This window comes from Heteronotia binoei, chromosome 5 (genome assembly GCF_032191835.1).
Source record: "Heteronotia binoei isolate CCM8104 ecotype False Entrance Well chromosome 5, APGP_CSIRO_Hbin_v1, whole genome shotgun sequence".
Taxonomy (NCBI): domain Eukaryota; kingdom Metazoa; phylum Chordata; class Lepidosauria; order Squamata; family Gekkonidae; genus Heteronotia; species Heteronotia binoei.
The window spans coordinates 142022869-142045823 of NC_083227.1; the positions used below are offsets into that span (position 1 = coordinate 142022869).

General features: G+C 42.3%; 1 protein-coding gene across 2 annotated transcripts in view; it reads left to right on the plus strand.

Moving 5' to 3' along the window:
• Positions 1–10644, plus strand: part of ARHGAP26 (Rho GTPase activating protein 26) — a 537491-nt gene extending 526847 nt beyond the window's left edge. For both annotated transcript variants that reach the window (XM_060240533.1, XM_060240534.1), the window contains one exon: positions 8371–10644. In XM_060240533.1, coding sequence (XP_060096516.1) covers positions 8371–8459 — 89 coding nt within the window. In that variant the 3' untranslated portion in view covers positions 8460–10644. The remainder of the gene's footprint in view (positions 1–8370) is intronic.
• The last annotated feature ends 12311 nt before the right edge of the window (positions 10645–22955 follow it).

A 22955-nucleotide genomic window follows, 5' to 3' on the forward strand; every position in this document is an offset into this window, starting at 1 on the left:
TTTGGTTTGAGTGGGTTGAAGGTGATTGTTGCTGATTGATTAGGAGTGGCTGTGTTCCTGGGGCAGACTGAGGCCCCACCCTCTTTGCATTATTAAGCTACACCTTGCCAGACGCTGAGCACATTTCAGAGAGCTCTGAGAGAGAGCGGAAAAGAAGTGCTATAAAGGTGAGGTTTGGCTTTCTAAACAGCTGGGGAAGTGGCTGAGAATTTCTGAGTTTGTGTGACTGTGTGATTGCTGAAAATTCTGAGGTTGTGGTTGCTGGGGAACTACTGTTTGTTTGGTTTGAGTGGGTTGAAGGTGATTGTTGCTGATTGATTAGGAGTGGCTGTGTTCCTGGGGCAGACTGAGGCCCCACCCTCTTTGCATTATTAAGCTGCACCTTGCCAGAGGCGTGAGGCTTTGGCGCGAGAGCTAAAGGGCTCTTGGCCTGGGGGCTGTGTAAGGACCAGGAACCCAGATCCCTATTTTTGTCAAGTAGACGGATTCAATGATGAGTCCAAGTTGCTACAAAGACTACGTTTATTGATAGACCGTTACTTTGGCTCAAGCCTTGGCTTGAGAAGAATGGAACCAATACATTGATACATAAGTTTTAAGGTACACTTCAAAGGAATTCCTACGGGGAGGGGAAGCAGGGGAGCATTCACACATAGCCACAAAGATTCATTCCCAGGGTGTTTATCAGATATTTGGTCTTGCATCCACCAGATGGTACTTCCTCCCTCAGGAGGATTCATGGGAAGGTGCTGATTGCTTTGCCAGCCATAAAGCAGAGAGGGGCCAGGAAAGGCTAATAAACTAGCAGCGTTTGGTTCATTATGATTTTGCCCAGGCCTACTTGTGACAGGCCAGGAACCCATCAGTCATGGATAAGAATCAGTCGAGCTTGACAATTTTCCTTGTGTTCCCAATAAGGCCTGCATGGTTAACAAACAAAGTAATGGAAGCTGCAAAAGGTAAGAAGGATTCCTTTAAGCGGTGGAAAGCTAGTCCAAGTGAGATTAATAAAAGGGAACACAGGCTGTGGCAAATCAAATGCAAGACTGTGATCAGGCAGGCAAAAAGGAACTATGAGGAGCATATTGCAAAAAAAACCATAACAAAATATGTAATCTTTCATTGAAATCTGCCTGTGTTCCTGAGGACTGGAAGGTAGCAAATGTCACCCCCATCTTTAAAAAGGATTCCAGAGGAGATCCAGGAAACTATAGGCCAATCAGTCTGACTTCAATACCAGCAAAGTTGGGAGAAATCATTATCAAGGACAGAATGAGTAGGCATATTGATGAACACAAGTTATTGAGGAAGACTCAGCATGGGTTCTGTAAGGGAAGATCTTGCCTCACTAACCTGTTATAGTTCTTTGAGGGGGTGAACAAACATGTGGCCAAAGGGGACCCAATAGATGTTGTTTACCTTGACTTCCAGAAAGCTTTTGATAAAGTTCCTCATCAAAGGCTCCTTAGTAAGCTCGAGAGTCATGGAGTAAAAGGACAGGTTCTCTTGTGGATCAAAAACTGGCTAATTAATAGGAAGCAGAGAGTGAGTATACATGGGCAGTCTTCGCAGTGGAGGACGGTAAGCAGTGGGGTGCCACAGGGCTCAATGCTGGGTCCTGTGCTCTTTAACTTGTTCATTGATAATTTGGAGTTGGGAGTGAGCAGTGAAGTGGCCAAGTTTGCAGATGACACTAAATTGTTCAGGGTGGTGAGAACCAGAGAGGATTGTGAGGCACTCCAAAGGGATCTGTTGAGGCTGGGTGAGTGGGTGTCAACATGGCAGATGAGGTTCAATGTGGCCAAGTGCAAAGTAATGCACATTGGGGCCAAGAATCCCAGCTACAAATACAAGTTGATGGGGTGTGAACTGGCAGAGACTGACCAAGAGAGAGATCTTGGGGTCGTGGTAGATAACTCACTGAAAATGTCAAGACAGTGTGTGGTTGCAATAAAAAAGGCCACGCCATGCTGGGAATTATTAGGAAGGGAATTGAAAACAAGTCAGCCAATATCATAATGCCCCTGTATAAACCGATGGTGCGGTCTCTTTTGGAATACTGTGTACAAATTTGGTCACCGCACCTCAAAAAGGATATTATAGCATTGGAAAAAGTCCAGAAAAGGGCAACTAGAATGATTAAAGGTTTAGAGCACTTTTCCTATGAAGAAAGGTTAAAGCGCTTGGGGCTCTTTAGCTTGGAGAAACGTCAACTGCGGGGTGACATGATAGAGGTTTACAAGATTATGTGTGGGATGGAGAAAGTAGCGAAAGAAGTACTTTTCTCCCTTTCTCACAATACAAGAACTCGTGGGCATTCAATGAAATTACTAAGCAGTCGGGTTAAAACACATAAAAGGAAGTACTTCTTCACCCAAAGAGTGATTAACTTGTGGGATTCACTGCCACAGGAAGTGGTGGCGGCTACAAGCATAGCCAGCTTCAAGAGGGGATTGGATAAAAATATGGAGCAGAGGTCCATCAGTTGCTATTAGCCACAGTATATTACTGAAACCGTCTGAGGCAGTGATGCTCTGTATTCTTGGTGCTTTGTGGTGGGGGGGGGCAAAGTGGAAGGGCCTCTAGACCCACTTGTGAACCTCCTGATGCCACTTGGGGTTTTTTTTTTTTTTTTTTTTTGCCACTGTGTGACACAGAGTTCTGGACTGGATGGGCCATTGGCCTGATCCAACATGGCTTCTCTTATGTTCTTATTTAAATGTTTAAATATTTAAAATCAGAAGTTTCTTCTGATTTTGAAAAAAAAGGTTTCTGTTTCTGATTTGGTTGATCTCCCCAGGTAATTTTAAATGCCGTTTTATATATTCATTTCCACATATTTAGACTGGGAATCAGATAGAAACTTCCTTTGTGTACATATGAAACTGCCTTAGATTAGTCCATATAATATAGTGTTGTCTACTCTGACTAAACTGAGGGTGGAGCAGGAATTAACAATAGCCTGATATTTTAGCATTTATTTTACTATAAGTTTAATTTGATTTACAGCCTATCCCCACCCCCAAGGTCTCAAAGAAGGCACTAGGTTCAATTCACAGAACTTAATGAAATCACTATCATTGCACCTTGTTCCCCCCTGTCCCTGCCTATTTAGCTGTTGTTAATAATAACTCAGACACCACAGTGCTCTTTACAAAGTATATTGCATGATTTCTTTTTAGGGAGCTTGGACCAGGATCACTATGGGATACAGCAGTGTCCATTTTTATCTCCACACTATTTTAAACACTTTGTCACTAACTGATTCTGTATCTGGGAGCTGGTTACACGGCTATGCTTGTGCTTATGACTTCTTGGAATTTGAATCAGTAAGGGAAGGTCTTTTCCAAAACAAAGCATAGGAAGTCTCTTAATGAACATGGCAGAAAAAGAAATTCTCTAAACTATTGAAGGTTAGCTTTCCAGATTTTTTTAAAGCCCCATTCACTCCCAAGAGTGATCTTTGTATTATCAGCATAGAAACAGAAATGGCTTCTTCATAATAGTTCCTTCCTTCCTTCCTTCCTTCTCTTCCTCTTGTGGGCCAACATGTATGACTAGGCTTATAAAACCCCGTTGTCATCACATTGGCTTTCACAAACAGGAATATAATTTCCCAAGGTCTGTTAACTGCATAAATACAGAAGTTTTTAAAAAATGTGAGGGCGAAGAAAGGAGGTCAAGATAGGGGATTCAAAGACAATGTAGTGTGAATCGAATAAAGTGGAATTTTAGGCTAAAGAATACACGATGTGGGAAGGAAGATAGAATTTAAATTTCAGCACTGTGGGGAAATGGGGGTGTGCATGAGGAGTATGAGAAAGCAGTCTTTAGGAAGAAAATGGCAGAACTCAAGAGTGGTGCTTTAATCCATGAGTCCTCAGCCCATATTGAAATTAAACCTGAATACCTTCATCTCTGATCAAAATTTAAGGCTGTGAGTGACTTAGAGCAGGGAGTCATCCTTTTTTTTCTTTTGGTTATATTATTCTGTTGCAGTAGGTAATAACTATTATTATTGTTGTTGTTATTGTTATTATCATCAGGGCTTTTTTGTAGCAGGAACTTCTTTGCATATTAGGCTGCGCCCCATAATGTAGCCAATCCTCCTGGAGCTTACAGTATGCCCTGCACTAAGAGCTCTGTAAGCTCTTGGAGGATTGTCTACATTAGGAGTGTGTGGCCTAATATGCAAAGGAGTTCCTGCTACAAAAAAAGCTCTGATTATCATCATCATCATCTTATGTAAAACATCTATTAGCTGCCTTTCTTCCTTATTAAGCTTCCTTATTAAATACAGTAAATACATTAAATAAGATATTTTGTTACTTTTGAATTTCAAAACATCTCATGTACCATTTTCGTTGGTTTAAGTTAAGGGTGATCCTGACCCTTCCCTCAGGTTCCTGGGCTGAGCCAGCAGTAAAATAGCAATATGAGACAGGTTTGGACAGCCAGAGTTTTTCATGAAAGAAGAAAACAGACCACTAGGGCTGCTCAATCACAAAGGGGGGAAAAAAAGGGAAAATATTGCCTCTGAAAGGGAGGGAAGTGGGCGGGGCCGTCATATTTACAAAAGCAGTTCCCAATCTTTTTTGTATGGTGACCCACAAGTTCAAATATATTTGGTATGGTGATGACCCATCCAAGGCTGTCCCACGGGTTGGGGGTTTTGTTTTATTGATTTATTTATATCCCGCCCTACCCCACCAAAGCGGGCTCAAATATTGTTGTTTGCACCCTAGGCAAACTATGACATTGGCACCTGTCTACTTCAGCATTCCATTTTCAACAGTGACTAATTAGATGCTTTTGATAAACCAATAAACATTGCACATCTGCCCCCACCTTGAACCCCAAGCAAGTTTTATTCTGATGCATGGAGCCTTAGCATATGGAGATCACAGTCCAGCCTTTTACCACCCACGCCTTCATTTTTAAAAAAAAAAAAAGTAAAGGTGCAAGCACCAGTTGTTTCCGACTCTGGGGTGACATCTTATCACAATGTTTTCACAGCAGACTTTTTACGGGGTGGTTTGCCTTCCCCATTCTGTTACACTTTCCCCCCAGCAAGCTGGGTACTCATTTTACTGACCTCGGAAGGCTGAGTCAACCTTGAGCCGGCTACCTGAACCCAGCTTCTGCTGGGATTGAACTCAGATCATGAGCAGAGCTTTAGACTGCAGTACTTCAGCTTTACCACTCTGCGCCATGGGGCTCTTTCCCTCTAATTCTCCCTAAGATTCTAAGAAACTCTCTCTAGTAACCATCAGCACACATTTTATTTGATCAACTTGTATATGCAATGAAGAAAAAATAGCAAGTAATGTATGACATGGAAGATATTGTTTTCAGGGTCTTGGTTTCCAAAATACAAAAGAGAGCAATGGAAAGGGCAGGGGCAACCTTTAGGGAGGGCTGGCCTGTGACCCAGTTTCAAAGGCTTTGTGACCCACTTTTGGGTCCCAACCTACAGGCTGGGAAACACTTTTTTACCATATAGACCTACCTAGTGAGCTAATCAAGCCCTTAATAGGGTTGGAAATGAAGTCTGGCATCCCTATCAGAGTAATTCCAGTACTCTGAAAATCTGATTCCTACCACTAGCAGAGAAGAGCACAAATTTTAAATATAAAAGGCTTCCTTTTAGGCAGCAGTGTAGGTTCAGTTTCTCCCCGAATTGCTTCTCCACTACTGCTACTTTAGACTCCGTCTCACCTGAGGATTGTCCCTCCTCCAATACAATGCATGACAAGGTTCATTTGGTTCAATTCCACATTCAAGACTGTTCCTCGGTCACCAGTATTTCAGGAACGTTCCTCTGCAGTGCCCCACCCCCCCAATTATAGTGATGCGTCAGACAAGGCAACATACAAACCTTTTCTACCGTATTCACTCTCAGCTTGGCTCACACACAGCCCTGGACCTCTTACTTATTTTCTTCATCTGAACCACTCCAGCAATCTCTCTTCCTCTGCCAGCTCCTGGCTTTTCCTCCCTTTTCCTCGGTTTCATGCCACTTCTCTCCTCCTCCTAACATTGTGCAGATAAGTCCCAAGACTCCTTTCTGTGCCTTTCTATTTTTTCTCTTTTTATTCCAGCTTGGTGTAGTGGTTAAGTGTGTGGACTCTTATCCAGGAGAACCGGGTTTGATTCCCCATCCCTCCACCTACACCTGCTAGTATGATCTTGGGCCAATCATAACTCACAGAGCTGTTCTTTTGACAGCAGTCTTGGAGAGCTCTCTCAGCCTCACTTAACTTACAGGATGTCTGTTGTGGGAAGGGAAGGAGATTGTAAGCTGCTCTGAGACTCCAAGTGAAAGGCAGGGTATAAATCCAATGCCTTCTCTCTTCTTCCTCCCTTAAGTCTGATCACTCTCTCTTTCTCATATGTGCCTGTAATATCCATTTTCCTCTATATCTTCAGATTTCTTCTTGAGGATACCACATTCACCATCCATTGTTGGACTTCACTTGGACCAGTTGTGGATGGGCTTGTCCACCTAAAATAGACCATTTTCATGAGGCATTGTTTTAAATGCTCTCTGTTGAATTTCTCAGATTTCTGTATTGGATTGTATTTTCATTGTATTTCCTAAGTGATATTTTATCACAGCATATTGCATTTCTGCAATATGTTTTCTTTTCCTTAACCTTTCTGTCTATCACTGTAGTCAACAAGGATCAGTTAAATTAAAAGCCCACTCTCAAATTTATCCAAGTATTGCTTCAAGATTATATCTGGTGTACACAGACTTGGAAACCCCTTCCTGGGGCTAGGAAGTGTATGTATAAAGACACTTATAAGTCACACATATCACACACACACACAATGAAATCATTGAGTGTAATGCCCTCCTGCTGCAGCCCAAAATGCCCCATGAAATACTGTTCCTGGGGAGTTCAAGATTGATGCAGGAGTGGGAAGCAAAAAATCTTCCCCTGGATCCAAACAAAATCCAAAAAAATCTTCCCCTGGATCCAAACTGCTCTTTTCCATAGATTATCTTTTTTTGTCCTAATCCCTCCCATTTGGGAAAATGATGTCACAGACAATTCTCACTCTAAGCTGTGGAGTCTTGTGAGTGAAAATTCAACTTTGTGAGCTACTGGCATTAAAGTTGTGAGCTACTGCATAAATTAGCTTGCTCTGGGGCCATTTTTCCTAAGCTATGACAAAAATGTGTGAGCTGGAGGCTAAAAAATTGTGAGCTAGATCGCACTAACTCAGCTTAGAGGGAACACTGGTCACAGATCTGAATTTCTATTTGGATGCAATGTAACAAGAAATCTGTTTCTTTTAAAGATTCCTTTAGGAGAAAGATAGTCCTTAGTTCAACATTATCTAGGTGTTAAAAAAAGAGCTCATGCTATTAGTTTACAAATCTCTGGACAGGGAATCTTCCCAAGGCATTAGGTTTCCTGGGAAGAACAGCCTTTTGGAGTTGAGCTTAAGTTGAAGAAACCTTTAGAGCAGCCACTTATATAGCAGTTCAGTATACCCATAAGGCACTATAAAATTAATATATAGTCATATAGAGAAAAGCTGGCACTGGGAGACTGAATTTTTGAGGATATGTATAATATAGTGAGTTCAATACAATGAAGAAGTGAGGTGGTAGTGATCACAGCTCTTTAATAGATACAACATAGTATAGGGCTGCACTCAAAGACTCGCTAACTGGGCCCACATGGCCAACTATGTACAACTCAGGGTTCCTGCACAAGCACATTATTGGATCATTCAAATTAGCAGGGGACCCATGATTGGAGCAAAGCAGCAGGGATTTGGATCCTGCTGTCCATTGTTCCCAAGTCCCCAAGCTCAGTCCGTCTGGCTCCAATGAGTCCGGCAGGAACACCCATATCAGTCTTCACTTTGGTCCGCATACACAACGTTGTGGGTTGCCTTTTCTTATATATTCCAGTGAGCAAACCACTGTACGAAAGGGCTGAAATGGAAATTTTGCTTAACCTGTAATTTTCTGGTTTTCTGATAGTTTGGGGACCATCTTGCCCATACTTCAGTAGTGTCCTTTTCTGTTGTCAGGTTTACCAATAGGACTGGAAACCCCTGACCTGCCTTCTCATCCATTTCTTGATTCATAGTGATGCAGTAATTTAATACATGTGCTAAATTGGTTTGGAGCATACTTGGAGAACTGCACTGTTGAAGCATTGTCTGGGTATGTTAGAGGCTGCTCCTTTTAGAGAAAGAAAAGAAAGGGTAGGCACAAAGAGGGGCAATTCCAGTGAGTAAATTGCCCAACAACTACCACCAAGAACTGGAAATGTATAGGAAAACAAAACTCCTGGTTTTAGAATTCAGATTTATACATTAATAATTTGTAATTTTTTTTCTTTATAGTTCATCCATCTCAAGAGCCTGGCTGGTTGGAAGGAACTCTGAATGGAAAAACAGGATTGATTCCGGAGAACTATGTAGAGTTTCTATAACTATGGACACATTCATACACAACATTGTTGAGCTTTACATGGTATCCATGACAACTGCTGATTAGTGTATTGTAGATCATTTGCTGTTTGCCACTGTGAAAAGCAAGGTGAAGGATTCCTATACCTGTTCTGAAGAATGTCTATTTAAATAATAATTGTATGTTTCTCCTTATGTAATGTATTGTTTGTGCAAAGACATTTCAGAAAATGGCAAGGAGCAAATGAATGAGGCTTGGGCATTGGGAAGTCTTTCAACTGTTCCAGGAAAAGTGTCTTTGAATTTTCTAAATATTTTTTTTCTGGTTCTGAAGGGTATGATATGAATACTGAGTGAACATGGCTAAAAATCTTTCAGGGCCACTTTCTATTTAACTGGATCCATTTTCAAAAACAACAACAACAACAACACCATACCAGTTGGCATCCAGGCAAGGTGAAAAGAGCAAAAAGCTATACCCAAAAGCTTTCCCCTGGGCTGGCAAAAATAAACATTTGATTGCTAAGAGGAAAGCATGTCTGTTCCTTTTATCTTTAGCAGGTGAAAGTAATGTTTATATACATCAAGACACTAATGGCTTGTGCTAGCTAACCTTGACAGAATTCAATCCATTCTCAGCACATAAATAATTCCGGTAATGAGAACTGCATCACCAACTACACCCAAAAAAAGGCAGTCGTTGAATTACAGTAATGCTTTTAATTTTTTAATGCCCCAAGTCGAATGGTTTCCACAGTGTACATATGAAGTATCTGGTCCTAAATAATTATTAGCAATATGAAGGAACAAATGGACCAAACCTCATAATTTTTTAAAGGTTTTGAAGGTTTCTGAGAAAACCATCTACAAGTGTTTCCTTGTGGGAGAGTGGGAGAATGCACAAGATTGCAGCTTCTATAGAATAGCTCCCCATTTGAGTGACAGAATCATTCTGTTATCACTCACCAGCACAAGTTTTAGAAACAATCACCTGCAATTTATTAGATGCACATCTCGTCATTTCTTGTGCATGGACTATTTCTGTCATTCACTATGGCTGCTTTCCAAGATGGTACCCTTTGCTTGCTTTGTACCTTGCTATTGTTGTCAGGTGTGTAGTAATTGTTCTAATGCAGTCAGCTTTCTTCAGATCTGATGTTTGTTGTGTAGGCAAGTGAAAACTTTAAAACACACGCATACACAAAGTATTAGGATTTGTGATCCTTTTCACCATTAATGATGCCTTTCATTTATGCCTTTTCAATGGATGGGGGGAGCCAGTTCATCCTTGAGATGATTATGAGAACCACCCAATGAGTTTGTGTGCTATTTCACAAAGTTGTAGATCTGATATTTAAACTGCATTATCTGAAAGCCAGTCTTTCCAGATGTCATGTAGTATTTTCTGTGTCCAATCAGAATAGGTTAGTCTACCTGCAGAAATAGCTGTGGGTACTTCTTGGTGGACAGTGTTCAGTTTTACCTAGCTGTGGCATTATAATGTTTTAGTGGCCATAGACCTTTTTTTCTGCTTTAAAAATGTGCTTTTTAATTTAATTTAATGGTCACATTGCTGTATGTTTCACTGATAGATTGTTTGAACATTGAGCTGTAAATATGATTATTTGAAATATTGTGAGGTAAAAGTTTTTATATATCCTGGTTTTTAACAGAGATGTGATAAAGTAGACGTGCAGTGTTCGTTTGAAACCTGTTTAACAGGAGATTCAAAGGCAAGCACTAATATACACCCTAGCTTAACCTTTCCTGCCCTTCTTCATTTTGACTTCTCTTCTGTAAGGCAGCTGGTAGTAACTCCTGAAGGAAAACGGCAGGTGTGTCTTTCTGTAGCGGCCAAATTCTGGTTGGGGGTTGAAGTTCTTCTGGAATTAAACTGAGCTCTGGAGTCCAGACCACATAAATAAATTCCCTTGGGGAAAAATGGCAGCTTTGGACTCTATTGAATCAAATCCCTGCCGAGTTCCCGCTCGTCCCCAGATTTCTCCCTCTGAAATCTCACCTTCATATGTGCAAGAACCTCCCAGCCTGGAGTTGGCAATTCAATATTATGTATTGTTCATTTTAAAATTTTGATGTTTACTGAATGAATACACATATTGTATACAGGATTCATCTCTTTTTTAAGATCTGGAGGTGTTGCTATTTTTGGATCATACACAAATATATGCTGTTCATTTTTCCAATTCATGAATATCTTCCTTTTCTTCCCACAAGAGTGGGACTCTTTTCTCAAAACTCAATGTATGGATTTTCATGGACAATTTTTTTTTTTGGGGGGGGGGAATAGCTTTTGTTTTTCATTCCTAGAAAGCCAAGCAATTTTATGAACCAGTTTATGAATAGCGGCATCTGTTGCAACAGACATCATCGACTGGCTAAAGGCCTTTAAGTTTCTTGTGTTGTCATCCCAGAAGGAAACTACCCTTTGCTTGGTTTTCTCTCCTGAAAATGGATTATCATTAAAAAGAAGAGAAGCAGCCAGCCAACAGGAGTCTTTTTTAAAGAATGGAAAGACTTCCTACTTGTTAAGGTTTTTCCAGCCACAACATTTTAAATCTTGTAACCGCCTGTTGTTCATGAATATTAAACCACAGCGGATGGGACAGAATTCACTTCAAATTATGCAGACATTTGGCATATTTGAGACAGAGGGGGAACCAAGAAAAATAGTTGTGATTTAGTAAAGCAGACTGCATTGCTTCACATTGCAAATGGGAGGATACCCTTATTTGAATGGCCCGCTTTAAAAAAAAAAAAGTTCAAGTGAAAAATATTACATCCATATAACAGAATCTAGCCCAGCTTTAAAATGTTTAAAGTACAAGTTTGTTTGCTTACATTCAGGGAAATCTGTTTTAATGTAGTGAAGAACTCAAAAGTGTAACCTACTCCCACATCTGCAATCTATAGTTCATTCTACTATCTTAGAATTGGACCAGCTCATTCTGATGCATCATAACCTGGTCTGATAGGATGCATATAATAATATAAAATACATTTCCAAGTTGATACAATCAGTATGCAGATCAATTGAGCAATCCCCCTAAATACTAATACCTACATTTTTAGTCCACTCAGTTACAGCTGGGGAAAGTTCAGAGAGCTCTGACACATCTCCCTAGAAAGCACAACACTTACATTTATGTGACAGATGGAAAACAGTTTGGTAGGCTGCACCTCAAGGTCCTGGTATTTGGCCCCATGTAAGCAACAGGTCTGCACAACTACCAAATCCTGTCCATATTCTATTAGCTGTCTTCCATACAAGTCAAATCCTATGGGTCTCTCATTGATGTCTATCAGGTATATTGGGTGGAACTGATTGCATCCATGTTCGCAACCGTTTATTCCCTAGACTGAAATTTTGTGATTGCAGGATTTGTGCAGATCTTATTGCTGGGTGTCAGGATCTTAGACTGGATAGGCCCATATCAGCCATGTCTTTGTGGATGGGCAATTCTCTGTTTCCAGTTATCTTTCTTTATTCACGATGAAGATCATCTTGTCTTTGAAGATGTGGGGGAACAATGTGGCACAACATGGGTAGCCAATAGGTGGAGTGAGTTTAATACATCCACTGATGGTTCTCATTGTATTGAGTTGGACATCAAGTTTGTGGACATTGGGGCTGTTGAGCCACACTGAAGCACCATATTCCACAGTACTATACACTGACCCCAAAGTTGAGCATCTTAGCAAATGGACCCCAAGTTGTACCACATAATTTTTGGAGAGTGTTGTTTTGTGTGTGTATTTTCACTACTATATTGGTAGGCTGCTTTTTATAGCTCAAGGTCTTGTCCAAGGTAATGCCAATGTACTTAGGTGTATGGTTGTGTGTAAGTTGGGTGGCATTAGGGTAGACATTCAGTTTATGACTGGCAAGATTGTTATTGAGATGGAAACAAGAACATTCTGGTTTTTCCTGGACTTGAGATAAGCCACCACTTACAGTAGTAATAAAAGGTAGTCCCCTGTGCAAGCACCAGTCATTTCTGACTCTGGGGTGACGTTGCTTTCACAACATTTTCACGGCAGACTTTTTACGGAGTGGTTTGCCATTGCCTTCCCCGTCATCTACACTCTCCCCCCAGCAAGCTGGGTACAAAATAACTCATAGGATGCCATCTGGGATTGTTTTAAGAAATGTTAATGTCATATGTTGTGCTGTTTTTAGTTCATATACTGTTTAAATGATATAATTTACATTGCTCTGAGTACATATTATATAATTAAAAAGGGCAATTAAAGTAGTAGTAGTAATATCCCAGTGGTCCCTGTCCCTAGTACTAACACACTTAATGCAACCTCCCTTTGAGCCTTCAGCCACCTTCCCCCTTGACAACCTTTTCTTCAAGGTGCCCTTTCTAGCGGCTATTACATGTGCCAGGAGGGTAGAAGAAATTACATCCTTAGGACTGACTGCCCATTTATAAAATTTCATGACCAAAAGTAGTTTTAAGACCTAGCATTCACTTTTTCTAAAAAGCGATTTCTAGATTTCACTTGAGCCAGGACATTTCTCTTCCAGCCTTTTCCCCACTCCTGTTGTCTGAAACTGAAAGACAATTATACACTCTAGATACAAAACATGCCCTATTATTTTATTTAATGAGAACAAGTGAATTCAGAAAGGTTCCACAATTGTTTCTCTGCTTTGCTGGTCCCTCAAAGAGAAAAGCTGCATCTGCTCAGATGGCGTCTAGGTGGATTATCTCTACCATCAACGGAACCTAAGAGCTGACATCAGGGCAGTGTCCTTCATAGATACATGCTCATTCTATGAGACCTGAAGTGACATCTGCTGCCTTTTGACGAGGCATCCTATTGGCTGACATTTGCAAGACACCAACCTGGTCGTCTGCAGACACTTTTGTTAAGCACTATTCTGTGGATGTTAATACAAGAAGAGAGACATCACAGGAAACAGCAGTTCTACATTCAGTTTTCCAGTAAATCACTCACCCTACCACCTGGTTAAGCCAGTGGGACTGCATAGAACTATGATGATGAAAACAGTATTGCACTTTGTAACTGTTGTGCATCTAGCTGTCTCTGTGTAGGCACACATCCCTTCCTCCTATCCCGCTGTGAGCTATTTGTCTGTTACAAAAACTTTTCATATCTGGCTTACACGGTTGGTTCAGGAGAACTGAGGGGGAGTGCAGAGCCCCACCCTGGAGCACATGATTGTTAGGTGGGACAATGGCTCCAATTGGGAGGGGCTCCTCCTGCTCTGTTACTAGGCCATCTAGAAAACCTTCCCGCAGTTGGCCTGTATGCCTGCACAGAGGCAACTAGATGCACACAACAGTTACAGGTAAGTACAACACTGTTTTCTAACTCTTTAGTGTTATCCAGGGTGCACCATGAGGAGATGAGCTAGAATTGTACCCCAACTCCAGGCCACTCCAAACTGGAGGTGAGGAATGCCATTCTAAAAGCTCTCTCACAGTAAAAAAAACACACACCCAACCCTGCATGCAAATAGCACATTGCTGTGGAAGATATTCACCTACCTTGCTGCCTATAGGAATATTTTCTCTTTGCACTGGGGTGGGTTTTTTTTTAATTCCAATAAAAAAAATTATACCTCATCTACATCCCAATATGGTACAGCCTATTCTGAGGCACTGAGAGCCCTGGCCTTACAAAAATATTGAAAGTATGTTACAGTTATCACATGAAATACCAAACCTAAACTTCATTGTCCAAGAGTTATGGCAAATTTGTCTCTGAGACAGAATGCATCAGTACAGAGAGAAAGACATTTTAACTATATCACATATCAATAACTCTGCTGCACCCTTCCCCCCACCGCCTCCAGTCCGAAAGAGCTGATGAATACTGGGGGGAAATGCATTTGAAATGGCAGCTTCATCTGCATTAATGTTATCTTTTAGGGACCCAGTTTCAATCTCTGGCAGCTTCCACGGCCTCACAACTGGAAATGCAGCAATAGCTGCCATACTCCCTAGGCTATGCCCTTTCTTCTATGCTGTCATGTGTTTACTAAAATAGATTATTTGGGAGGAAGCATTCCAGAAACAAAAATAACATAGCTGAGATTCCAAGTTATAACCCTTTAATACCCAGGGAAGATGGTTCATTCTGTTAAATTGAGAAACTATGAAAACTGGTCCTGGTTATTTTTGCTGTGTAGCCCTCACCAGGGCTGGCCTGAGATTTTTTGCTATCTCTCCCACCCACTCACCCACCCAACCAGTGAATTAACACCAGCTCCCTTCCTGTATTTTAGGCAATCTAATAATCGCAAATCATATGTTCAAGAGGTGACCAGCATTACAATTTTCTCTTCTTCCACAGCAAAGGAGGCCTCAATTTAGAAGACACTTGCATTTTGTGGCTGCTCCAAGTGCTCAAGTTAAAGGACAGCTCTTCCACCGTAACTGTTAACATGAACAAGACCTTTAGACAAGCATTATGGGATATTAAGGAAAGCAGCTGAGTTATAGTCAGACTAATATAGGGTTGCCAAGTCCGATTCAGGAAATATCTAGGGACTTTGGGGGTGGAGCCAGGAGACTTTGGGGGTGGAGCCAGGAGAAAGGATGTGACATCACTTTGTGATGTCATATCCTGTGATGTCACTTCCAGGTCAAAGGTCAAGTGATGTCATTTCTCAAGCACTGCCCCTTCAAATGATGTCACTTCCAGAATATTGCATCCAAACGCCTTCCTGTGACGTCATTTTCCCCTTCCAAATTTAAATTTCTCACTTTACATTGATTTCTGACCCTCAAACCTTTGTTGTAATAGCAGGGGATCTCCAGCCACCATCTGGAGGCTGGCAATCCTGATTTATACCCTACTTTTAGTGGGAACCCAAGCTGCTTCCATCAGAGGTTGAGAGTATTCCAATGTTACCCAGCAAGCTTCCTTGGCAAGGTAGAGATTCAAACCCAGGTCTCCTAGACCCTAGTCCAGCACTCTAAAGCTGGAATCCAAAGGATGGGTACATAATATAAAGGGAAAGAACTACTCCATGCACAGCAGGAGCTTTGCTTGTACTCTTCACTGCAGGAATTTCTTTTGCTAACCAGGCAAGGTGTACTGAAAACTGCACAGAGGTTTGTGTTTGAGGGCATTTGGAACTAATTGATGCTGAGAACTCTGAAATAAAATTCCAGCTACATAGGCAGTTCTCTTTTTTGATTTCTAAATAATTAGCAAAACTGATTTACTGTCTTTTCCCCACCCCCAACCCCAGCTCCAAATGGCTGTGGAATATCTTTGCTGATCATTGGAGAAGGGTGGGCTGCAAGATGACAAAAGATACAACCTATGCTTGACACCTTCTCTCCCCAGGACTCCCCTGCTCATTTGGTATTCTAAAACCACCAAACCAGAGTTTTGAACCAGACCTGTATGTTTAATAAACAGTATTCAGAAATATGGAGATGAACACTTAATAGCAAAGAAATCAAAGAATGCTAGTTAGACATCAACTCATAGAAATAAGCCCTCCTATTAATTCTGAAGTTCTCATTATACGAACAGAGAAGTCACAACTTTGTTTGCACTACTAAGACAGCAAGAAGAGGAACTGCTGAGTTCTCTGAGACAGTGAAATCTTGAGGAAAAAATGACAATAGTAGAGCTGTAATGAAATCCACTGCTTTATAAAACTTTGTTAAGTTCAATCAGTAGTAATGTCTTAACACAGTAGCCAATATACTGTTGAAGTAAATGGAAGAATGGCTTGAAATCTGTTGCTCTTCAGTTACAGACTCTATTTCTATCTAATCTTTAACAAACTTTTAAGAAAAGCTAAATATGTAGTTAGTACTAAATATGTAAAGACAAGATTGTCCATAGAAAACAATAGCAGAGCCTGGATTGTCCATAGGATATAATGGGAGAGAAGATTGTCCATCGACTTGCATGGGCTTCATTGAAATACATTGAAGCACAGAAACGGCTTTAACAAAAACCTGGAATGGATTCTTTCAGGAAAGTCAAAAGATACTACAAGTGTCCTGGGGGAGGGTGGGTCATACTCTGTCGCCATACTCTGGGACTGCAAGGCTAGGGGACTGGATTGTCAGGGGGAAAACTAATCTGCCAGCCTTTAGGACTGGATTGACAGGGGAAAAGGTAGTTTTCCATCCTCCAGGACTGGATTGACAGGGGAAAATGTACTTTGCCAACCTCCAGTCCCCAAGGCTGCCCTTCTACCCTGCAGTCCCAGAGTGTGGCAACCCACCCTCCCCCTGACAATTCCATTCCAGGACACTTGTAGTATCTTTTGAATTTCCTGAAAGAATCCATTCCAAGTTTTTGTTGCAGCTGTTTCTGTGTTTCAGTGTATTTCAATTAAGCCCATGCAAGTCAATGGACAATCCAAGCTCTGCTATTGTTCCCTATGGACAATCTTGTCATAGGTTTTAGAACATCCCCGACACACACTCAGCGAAGATCTTTGTTGATTTGAAAGAAAGTGGAATAGGGGGAGAACTGAAAGGCGCTGGAACGGGAGGGGGAGAAACAGAGACGACAGTCTCCCTTCCAACACACACACAAACAAACAAATACCGGAAGATTTTTGTTGATCTTAAAGAAGCTGGAATGGGATACCGAGGACACACACAAACAAATCAGGGAAGATCGTTGATTCTAAAGGAGCTGCTGGAACGGGATGTTGAGGGGGAGAAAAAGGACACCTCCAAACATTCACTGAAGGGGGAAAAAACTTTGTTGGTGCTTCAATGGGATGAAGGAGGAGAAAGGAGAGTGAGCGTGCATGGCTCCCCCCCCCCTTCCATCCATGGCTCCCACACGCTTCGGCTGGCCCCTTAGCAGACTCTCTCACTCACGCGTGCACACACTGGCCTGCCCCCTCCCCTTCTGACAGACCTCCTCACCTCAGGACTGGAGGAGAGCGGAGCAGGCCGACGACGCTGTGCACTGCTGCCCGCTCGCTCTTGCTGCCTGAGGCCTGGCCTGCCCCCTCACCTTCTGACAGACCTCCTCACCTCAGAGGACTGGAACAGGCCGCGGCCGCTGCGTGCTGCTGCCTGCTCTTGCTGAGTCCTGGCCTGCCCCCTCCCCTTCTCTGATTGACCTCAGAGGGGAGGGGAGCGGAGCAGGCCGACGCCGCTGCTGCCTCTTCTTCAACTTGCTGCTCCAAAGGACCCGGACTCGCAGCCTTTGCGCCATTCTCCCCTTCCCCCCCCCGCTTCCGTTTTCTGAGACAGCGGGAGAGGAGGATGCAAACCCGGGGGTCCCCCGCCAGAGCGGGAGGATTGGGACCCCTAGACTAATATTTCATGGAATTATATCAATAATAGTCCCAAGCAGGGGTCATTTTGTAGAAAAAGCTTTCCAGGAACTCATTAGCATAACTTATTTGCATAAGTTATTTGCATATGCCACACCCCTGACATCACTGGAAGTGTGTCAGAAGACAACCCCCACCGCTCAGGCTCCACCCCAAAATTTCCAGGTATTTCCTAAATCAGAGCTGGCAATCTGGAGAAAAATTGCATGAGCTACAGAAAGCAATTCACTCTTCAAAATCCTCAATATCTCAGCAAAAAGACTTCCATCAAAACTACATCCCACAGTAAAAATCCAACTTTCCCTCACTTTCCTGAAGTTTTTGAATTGTGTCTGTTCCTGAGATTCTATTCTGATATACAAGATCCAGAAGCAGTCACTGGAAAAGCAAAAGCAGCTCATCTGTCCCAAACAGCCTGGCTCCCATTGTATTCATTTAACAGCCACCACTACAAACTCTTTCACAGAAAGATGTATTTGACAAGCAATAGCTCCCTCATTTTGAGACAAATAGAGGAGGGGAGGGAGAGAGACAGATGAGAGGAAAGAGTGAAAGAGGTGGGGATAGAGATATAGAATAGATGGAGGGAGGGAGGAAGGAATGAGAGACTTGAGGCAGCTTGTAGGGAGGGAGGTCTTGGCCTTGGCCACCATTGACTGGTTCTTTGCCTCCTGTGGAGCGGGGGGAGGAATCCCCATGAGAAGACAAAGGATGTATGCCAGCCAGAGAGGATGCATGGCCTGTCAAGTTACTTTTGAGGGGGGAAAGATGGGGGGCAGAAGGCAAGGGGAGATAGAGAAAGGAAGGGGGGATGAGAGAGGCTTCTCATTCTGTACTCCAAACTTTTGTGACCCCCATCCCAGGGATATTATCTGGCTGTTAAGTTTGCAACAGCTCTTGAAAACAACCGTTTTCTGGAGAGTCGTTTAGGAGTCCAGAAAGTCAAGGCTGGTTTCTCTGACTGGGACTTGCCACTTCTTTCTGGCTTACACCATTATTGTTTCATGGTTAATTTTATTTTGCACTAATTTAATTGGTCCAGTTAAAGGTCTTACATTGATTTTGTTCTTGTTTCTGTAACTTTATTTTGCCAGTAGGGCTGTACGCACACACACACACACAAATCAGTAATATCCAGATCCAAATATCCGGGGCCAAACTATCCGAAATTCCAGATATTTCTGAATACTAGTATCCAGTATATCAGAATATATAGGACATATCCAGATATTTCCAGATATTCGGCCCCATTATACCCTATGGCCCATTAAAGTCAATGGCAACATAGAGTATAATGGAAGCTGCCTGAAGAGGAGGGAGTTTGGAGGAGAGACTCCAAAACTACAGGGCGGCTTTAAGGGACTCTCCTGCAAGGAACCCCAAAGTTCCAAAAAGTTTGGATCAGGGGTCCCCACCCCATCATTATATTCTAAGGGCCAATGAAGTCAATGGCACAACATAGGGTATAAGAGTTTTGGGGGAGAGCCCCCAAAATGGCAGGACAGGTGCAGGGGACTCTTCCCCAAGGAATCTCTAAGTCCCAAAAAGATTGGACCAGGGGGTCCAATTTCAGGGATACCCAAAGAGGGTGCCCTCATCCCACCATTATGCCCTATGGGCCATTGAAATCAATGGCAAAACATATATAATGAAAGGCAACTGGCAGACAGGGGGTTTGAGGGAGAGCCCCTCAAACTGCAGGGCAGCTGCAGGGGGTTCTGCCCTAAGGAACCCCCAAGGCCAAAAAAGGCAGGACCTATCTGTGGGCACTCCAAAAGTCTTTACAAAGGCACACACGCACCCAACACAGCCCAGAAAAACAATAAAACACCACCAGCAGTTCAACAGGTCAGGTCACCATCAGGCCTGGCCAAACTTGACTCAGGCTCCAGAGAGGAACAGCCAAACAAAGGCCAACCACCCCAAACCAAAAGCCATCCAAACCACACACATACACCCCAACACAACTAGGAAAAACAGTAAAACACCACCAGCAGTTCAACAGGTCAGTAAGCCACCACAGCCTGGCCAAGGGAAAACAGAGGAAGAAATCAGACCTCACACAACCAGGTCAACCAAAGCCTGGCAGAAATTTAACAGGCAATTAAAAAAAAATTAACAGGCTGATTTAAAGGTTCAGCTTGCATTAGATGGTTCCGCAGAAATCTGTACCTTGCCTCTGTATGGAAGAGACAGTTCAAAATGAGATGGGAAGCCGTATCGATCTCCTCAAGGCCGCACGGGCAGGTCCTATCTTCTAGCGGGATCTTTTGGAAACGGCCCCTCAGAACTGCCGTATCCAAAATGTTCAAGCGTGCCAAAGACAGCATCCGCCTGAACTTAATTGGCTGTATCATTTCTAGATATCTGGCACTTTTAGGTTTACTTATGAAAAAGGTTGGGATATACGTCCCCCCAACTTTGGTCAGAGATTGTTTTAATTCCAATTCCAGTAATCGGTCTCTGATAATTGATTTTGCCCCGTTCTTAAACATGAGGGCTAAAGAATCAATATTCAAATCACTTTCCGCTAGTTTGGATTTTAATTTCATTAACCAATTACTGACAAATGAGTCATAGAAAATTTGATATGCAATATCATCCGGATTCGACAGGACCCTTAGAAGGAGACTCAAACCTCTATTCCACATTAATGTGGAGAGGCTAGAAAGCCCCACTTCCAACCTAATTGCAATAGATGAGGCATACTTTGGCACCTGTAGAATACAACGCACAAACTTCGATTGAACAATCTCCAATTTAGTTAATTTGTTGTACAAGAAAATCTCTGCTCCGTACATTAACTGGGGTATAACCTTAGCGTTGTAAACCTTAATAGCCGCTAAGGCATTATAAGTGCCCTTGGAAGTGTAAAACTCCTGCAAAGCAAGGGCCGTACGTTGGGCGTTACAATGTACGTTGTCTATGTGCCCTTGGTAAGATCCTGTGTGATGAAAAACAACCCCCAGATATTTGTATGTTTTAACTTGTTGGGTGAATTAATGCCACCATGAGAAAATAAATGCTTAGTGAACGAGTCCTACTTGATAATGGGTAGATCCCATAATCTATCAGTGGAAGGTTCTTACAGTTTTGGATCTTTCCAATGTAGTCTTCTCAGTGCTCCATTCTGGCCCGAAGTAAGTTTATTTCCTGAGTTGTGGGATCTGTGTGGACTAACAGCCACATGAGCTGAAAGGCTACAGAAAGGACAGGGAAACAGGTGAAATCACCCATCACCCATCCTTCCTCTGCTGTCTGCACAGTTCTGCTGGCGATTTCACCCCATTCCACTCTCCATTGCAGCCCAACCCATGGGGTTGGGTTGTTAGCATATATGGGAAAGATCCTTGCTTCTGTGGGGTCACTGGATCCAAACCAACTTTCACGCTTTCCCCACAAGATTTAGTTCCTTATTTTTATGTATTCTCAGCCTCCGAACATGCACTAGTTTGTCAATTAATTTCTTAAAATGTGATTTCTAGAAATGGACCCAATACTCAAAATAAGGCCTGACTGTGCAAAAGAGAGTGGGACTATTACTTTCCATGAAGCCCACTACTGTGATAAATTAAACACCTACCCCCTGCCAAACAAGGTCTCCCCCACCTTATACCTGTTGCTGTGATTAGGGGGGGGGGGATCTAATATAAGACTTTATATTTAGTACTGTTAAAATTAATTTTGTTGGTCTTGGTTTAGTGTTCAAAACTGTCAAAATGTACAGCGGTGAGTTTTCGATGATAACAAGGTGGTGCTTAGATCCAAACCCGTATTAATGCCCAAGGTAAAGTCTACTATGCAGGAATCCATATCATTTTACCCAAAGCTGGTTCACAAGCAGAAGACCTGGCATAAACTAAATGTGCAGAAGGACTTCCTATTTCTATTTCAGTAGAACAGCCGCTGTTAAAAATTTCAGAGGCCTTACTTGTCTCTTCATGCATCAATCTGAGTATGTAATGGGTGTGGTCCTCTAATATTTTGGACTGTGAAAACACCTTTCTGCCTTACAGTTCAGTCTATTAGGGAGTTAGACACTTCCACAGCCTTCTAGGATAGGCCTTCAGTTTAGCAGATATGTGGAGCCTCAATGTGGGATTTGGTCCTGGTGTTTTTATGATCACTCTTTTTTCATCTGAAGATGTCACTCTGGGTTAGTGGGTACTTCAATACCATGAGACTCTTTAATCTGACTTGGATAACCATCAGGAATAACATAGTTTTTGCACATCCAAAATAATCTAAAATGCTCTGTGGGAGCCAAGGAAGAACAGGTAATTACATAACATAAATTTCTATACACAGTCTGGAGGACAGCCATTGATTTTGATGTCAAACTGGTTTGTCTCCAGCATGAGCCTCACCCTGTATATGAGGGAGGGAGGCAAAGATTCACAGGAATTTCCCTTCTGTCCTGCCCTCTCAGGCCTCATTCTCTTTATTCTGCTCTGGTAGTTTCACATTTTGTCTTTTAAAAATCTCAACAATCGTGTGTGGGGAAATGGGTCTCACAAGCCCTCATTTCTGTCCATGTGGAAGTGAGGTTATGCAGCCATTCCAGTCTTCTACACAATGACACTTCTCTTTCTCCACAAATCTCTCTTCCCCCCATCACTGCAAGTATCAAACCAATTTAAGTGTTCACCTCACTTGTGGGTTTGAGCTCACCCCAGCTGCTTTGCCAATAAACTCCATTTCCCTTTCTTCTCACACAGTACGAAATGGCCTGACACACTGGACTGAGTGCTCTAGGGAGGTGGGACTAACTGCTGCCTCCTCTCCTCTCTGCTCCTGGCACATGTGGCCAGAACAGGAAGCTTTAACATAGGTCACGGAGGTCATTTTAGCCACATTAAAAATGGAAATAGGTTTAATAAGAAAAAATACATCGTACCTCATTTGCAAGCACAAAAGACTAACAAGAATTAAAAGAAAAGTGAGGGAAACAGAATCTTCTGATTACTAGTTTTATAACTATCCCTACAGGTGATAATCAGAGGTAGGCAATATAACTCTTCAAGATGCAGGATTTTAGAAATCATCTATTATCCTGGTTTCCATGTCTGGGGTTTCCACCTTTGTGATTTCATTACTACGTGGTCATGGCTGCCTTCTGAAATTTACAGGAGTCTGGTATCACCTTAAAGACTAACAAAATTTGTGGCAGGGTATGAGCTTTCATGAGTCACTGCTC